Source organism: Zeus faber (assembly GCF_960531495.2).
Source record: "Zeus faber genome assembly, chromosome: 9".
Lineage (NCBI taxonomy): Eukaryota > Metazoa > Chordata > Actinopteri > Zeiformes > Zeidae > Zeus > Zeus faber.
This window is the reverse complement of record NC_137197.1, coordinates 26,682,911-26,687,910: the sequence shown is the minus strand read 5'-3', so window position 1 is coordinate 26,687,910 and position 5,000 is coordinate 26,682,911. Positions and strand designations below refer to the sequence as shown.

The window sequence follows — 5,000 nt, the reverse complement described above, 5'->3', positions numbered from 1 at the left end:
TTGGCATCAAGACTTCATAAATTATCTCCTACGTTTGGACCAAAAGAAATGTCTTTCTTCAACGATTTTGTTCGAGAAAAAGTAGAAACATGCTTATGGTTGCCTTCAAACATGCATTTTTTAAAACTCTTTCAAAGTAAATATAGCTTTGCATATCACTTTGGCAAGGGAGGAAATATTATACATTTTCCGCTAGTCTTATATTCCAACATTACCCTTGGTTCTGCACATTAGAAAAAAAAACTAAACTTTTTTATTCCTTTCACATAGGAAAAAAAACAACATCTTTTTTGATACATCACTGTACAAAAAGAGCAACAGACAACAAAATGAATTCACAAGTCAAATAGATAAACAAATGAGAAAAAAAAAGTTGCATAATTCATGTTCACATTGACATAGAAAGGGAGCCGGTGGAGAGTGGTGGACTGGTAAAAAAAATAAAAAATACCTGTGGCCGGCTCGTACTCTGGGAACCACTGACAAGATCTTCACACTTGTGTGTAAGAAGCTGTGAAGCTAATGTTCAACGCCAGATCAATTCAAATGGCTGACCATCCAGATGTACAATAAGTACAATAAGCTTCTATTACTGCGTGTGCTTACTTGTTGTTGTGTACCTGTGACTATCTACAGGAGAATGAGACCAGACGTAAGGAGAGTACTGAATGTTAAATGTACAGAGGACATCTCAAAGCCAAAGTGAAACAGCACTTTGTCTCAAAAACCCATGTTAGAACTCAGGTCTCCTCAACCTCTGACATTAGGCAACCACTGTTGTCGCCCTCTCTCTGAGTGGCTTGAGCCGGAACAGGACATTGGCTTTGCCCCGCAAACGCAACGTCGCCATTTAAGCCATGTGCCACAGGAGAGGGTTCAGCTAATTCAGGACAAGCCAAGCCTCAACCTCTATTATTAGGATCCAACCCACTCCCATGTGGGTCTGCCACTCCTTACACACAACGTATAGACAGCAGACCGTCCACGCCCCGTCCACGCCATCTCCGCCCAGGGCCGCAGAGAGCCTTGGTTCTATATCTAGAGGTGTTTAATCACCTGCGAGGAACACCAACACAATAAAAGGTTGAAGGGATTGGGACATGAACACTGATCAATAGCTTTTGTTCCGCTACAACATCTGTTAGGTAAGGCCTGGCCCACAGAAAGGACACTGTGGGACATAAGAAGGCTGAAATGGTAACCCTACAAATGTATGGCTGACATTTGATTTGTGGCGAACCCAATGGGAAACACTCCTTGGACTTGCCCCTTGGTGCGGCACACCATTCCCCTTTGTAGCCACGGCTTCGGGTGAAGTTCCCTCGTAATACCTGAGGCTCGCTGATTGCTTGAGTCCGAGTGTTGAACGTTGCCTACCCCGTGTGCTTGGGTCAGCGCGGGGATCATGCGCTGGTGCAGGCTTAGTGAGGCTGTTTGAAGGGGACCTAACGAGGTCAGTCAGCGGTCAGACCACCTCCTTTAGTCATCGCTCTGCAGTCTGTGTGTAAGGGCTTTAATTCAGTATGGAAATGTGGGAATGCTAGACGTACGCAGAGGCACCCAGGCTTCCTCTGTCCAGGCATGTCGTCTCGGCTATGTTTAGATACCGTGTGAGAAACACGTTGTAATCCGTAGTGGATTTATTACCGAGACACTGTCACTGTAACCCAAACAACATCATATCTGCCAACGAACCAATACCAATGAATTAGTGCTGTACTGACTCAGCCTGAAGATAGCTGACGTGACGTGGGCCTTGGGTGTGAGCCTGTGTTTGCATGGATTCCCCCCTGATGCCTCAAACTCCTCCATTGCCATGAACAGAAGGACAGAAAATTGGCCCAAGCACTTGTGGCTGAAGTGGAGCCACTTTAACAGGCTCCCTGACACACTAAGCAGCCAGTTAAGAGCTATAATCTCCCTTTGAGGAACGTCGTGCGAGATGTACCAAACTGTCCTTCTATCTGGTCTCATAGGCCTGAGAGGTAAGAGGGCCCTTCGTGTGAGAGGCGCACTCAAGCCTTTAGCATCTTCGGGGAGCACGGACCTCGTCCGACGCTGGTGTTTCCCCAACTGGAGTCCAGACAGTCTGCCACTCTCCCACTTGTCTGCGAGAATCACGGTGCAACACTTATCTCTCCTTCATTTTTTATCTTTTTTTTTTCATTTTCTTTCTTGTTCTTTTTTTTATTTCATTTCTCGTGAAAACAAAAAAAAAAAAAAAGGCATGCATGCTGATTGCCCGTGGGAGAACTTTAAAACCACTTCACGACTATTCTCGATATGCATTACTATATGCACGAGATCATTCCAGAAACACAGCTCTGCATAAACATGCCTTATTTTCAAACGGCTCTGGGGCCTCAACAACCTGGGATTGTGCGATCTTTTACTTTATTTTTTATTTTTTATTTTTAAAGTAAAACCAAGGCTCTTTAAAGCGTGACCATGCTGGCGTTGTGTCCTGATGTGAAACGCTGCGGGTGATGGTTTTGTGCGCGTCACGCCACGTGAAGAGAATGATCATTTGAGTTGCACAACCTTAATGTGTTCAAGAAAACACAGCTTGTCACGCCCCCTTCCCAAAAAAAAAAAGTCGTACAGCAGAACCAACTCAGTTCAGTCGGTGAAAAACACTTTGAAATAACCCCCCCCCACCCCCCGAAAAAAAGACCGTTTGAAATGTTTCAAAATGACATTTGAAAAAAATAAAATAAAACAGCAACATGATGTCTCAACCAACCCCACAAAGATAAATGCAAATCTATATATTCTATGTAACTTTAAATAATATAATTATGTTATAAGTCTATGTAACTTTTTTTTTAAACAATTATTCAATATATAAAGGATGGCACCATCTTTTTTTACAAAAGAAAATAAGCAAAAGAAAAAAGCTTATAGTGTTTATAAAAGTTGTTGAATATAGTCATAAAGGGATCCGTGTTCGTCTCCAGTCTCCATCTCTCCCTCCATCGCTCCCTCTCTCCGTCAGCACATCAGAATGCCGCGGTCAGAGGCGAGGAGAGGAGGGAGGCAGCTCGCCCCATACCTGACGGAGGGCGACGCCAAACGACTGTTTGTCCTCACCACCTCCGCCTTCGGAGTTTAGAGAGAGAGAGCGAGAAAGAAAGGGAGAGAGGGAGAGACAGAGAGAGAGAGAGAGAGAAAGAGAGAGAGAGAGAGAGAGAGAGAGAGAGAGAGACAGAGTGTCTGTGTGTGGGGTGGTGGGGGGCGAAGGGAGAGGGAGAAGTGTTTATGGTACTTCCCGTGTTTGTGTTAGGGTTACTTTTTGCCAAGAGCCAAACCATCAACATCATCCCTCTCTCTCTCTCTCTCTCTCTCTCTCCCTCCTCCTCTTACTGTTACCAGGCTTGACACTGATCAGAAGCAGCTCTCTCCGCCCTCTGCCTACCTCAAGTGTCCCAGAAGAGGAGTAACGCTCTCTCTCTCTAGTCTCTTGTAACTCCTTCGACACCCCCCTCCTCCTCCGCTCCCCCTCACACATACGCTACCCCTCTCCCCCCCCCCCCCCCCCGCCTTCTACTCTCTCTCTAGAGTCCATCACGACGTTGACAGCTCTTCCGTTCCTCCTAAAATGCTCCCCCCTCCCTCCCGCCCCCCACACTCCCAGTCCTTCCCTTCATTATTCATCGGGGAGTTACACAGTCCAGAAGAAGAGCACCGTGGGATACATCAAACAGCTCCTCCCATGGCCTCACAAACCCCAGTGAACTTGGAAACCAACCCCTCGTTTTTTTTTCATCCCGCCCATTTGTGCATCTCCGTCGAGCCCCTCGGAGACTCGGCACCTCCAGTTAAAGGACACGAGAGGAAGCGGAGAGAGGAGGTAACTTGTAAAAACGGGGGGAAAATAAACGAAAAACATACAAAATATTCCTTGGCAGTTAGAAGGTTTTTAAACGTTCTTTCTTCACCGACCAAAATGTATTTTTCGTTAGAATCGTTCACGCCGGGTTTTTTTTTGTTGCAGAACCTCCATAATTAATATTTTCTTTAATCTGTTTATTTTTTTTTCTCTGCTGTCCCCATGCTTACGATCACAGAACTGGAGGTTTTTGGTCCGACGCTCTTACATTCTGTTTTAATTTCAGCCCCCACGTGCCACCGCACGAGAGGAGCGGCGCTTCCATCGGACCTGTCCTTTCCTCTTTCCTGAATGGAAAATACGGAATAAAGTCTCTCTCTCTCTCTCTCTCTCTCTCTCTCTCTCTCTCTCTCTCTCTCTCTCTCTTCACTCCACTGCTTCTCTCTTCCTCTCCCAGCTGCCGCCCCTCTTCCTCCTCAGACGTAGGCCGATTCGCTGGACTGCGTGCGTCCCAGGTTGGGCGGCTGGGACAGGTGTGCCATGTCCTTCTTCCTGATTTCGCAGATGGACTTCCTGCGCGCCTGCACTCCCCGGATGGCCGCTTTGATCTTCCTCCAGCCCAGGTGGTTGAGCTCGGCCAGGTTGAGCACCACGCAGATGCCGCTCACCGCGAACATGAAGACCAGGAAGACGGTCTTCTCCGTGGGCCGCGAGACGTAGCACTCCACCTCCTTCAGACATGGGTAGCGGTCGCACTCGAAGATGCCCGGCACGCTGAAGCCGTACAGGAAGTACTGGCCCGCCAGGAAGCCGATCTCTAGCGCGTTGCGGAACACCACCTGGATGATGTAGAAGCGGGAGATCCCCTCCTGCCGCCGCACCTTGGAGTTCTTGCCGTGCGTGAGGCCCCGCGGTGCATTGGGGATCTCCTTCACCTCCAGGCAGTCGGGCTCCTCCTTGCCCCCTCCGCTGCCTCCATCGCCGCCGTGCTGCACCAGGATGCCGTTGATGTTGCGGAGCTTCCGCGCCCCATCCCGCCCCCCGTAGTCCCTCTCCAGGATGGGGTAGAGGAAGGAGTACCGCCTGTCCCTCTGCTTGGCTGACTGGTGCACGGAGTAGGTGATGAAGCAGAGGCTGGGCGTGCACACCAGGATGATCTGGAAGACCCAGT

The 5,000-nt window shown here is 48.4% G+C and overlaps 1 protein-coding gene across 1 annotated transcript in view; it reads right to left on the bottom strand.

Moving 5' to 3' along the window:
• Positions 1–4,305: 4,305 nt before the first annotated feature.
• The window catches only part of gjd1b (gap junction protein delta 1b), a gene marked incomplete at its 3' end in the record, with an annotated part of 22,639 nt that continues 21,944 nt past the window's right edge, over positions 4,306–5,000 (bottom strand). Inside the window, exon 2 of the mRNA XM_080006286.1 lies at positions 4,306–5,000. This exon is cut by the window's right edge and continues 161 nt beyond it. Coding sequence (XP_079862412.1) covers positions 4,306–5,000 — 695 coding nt within the window.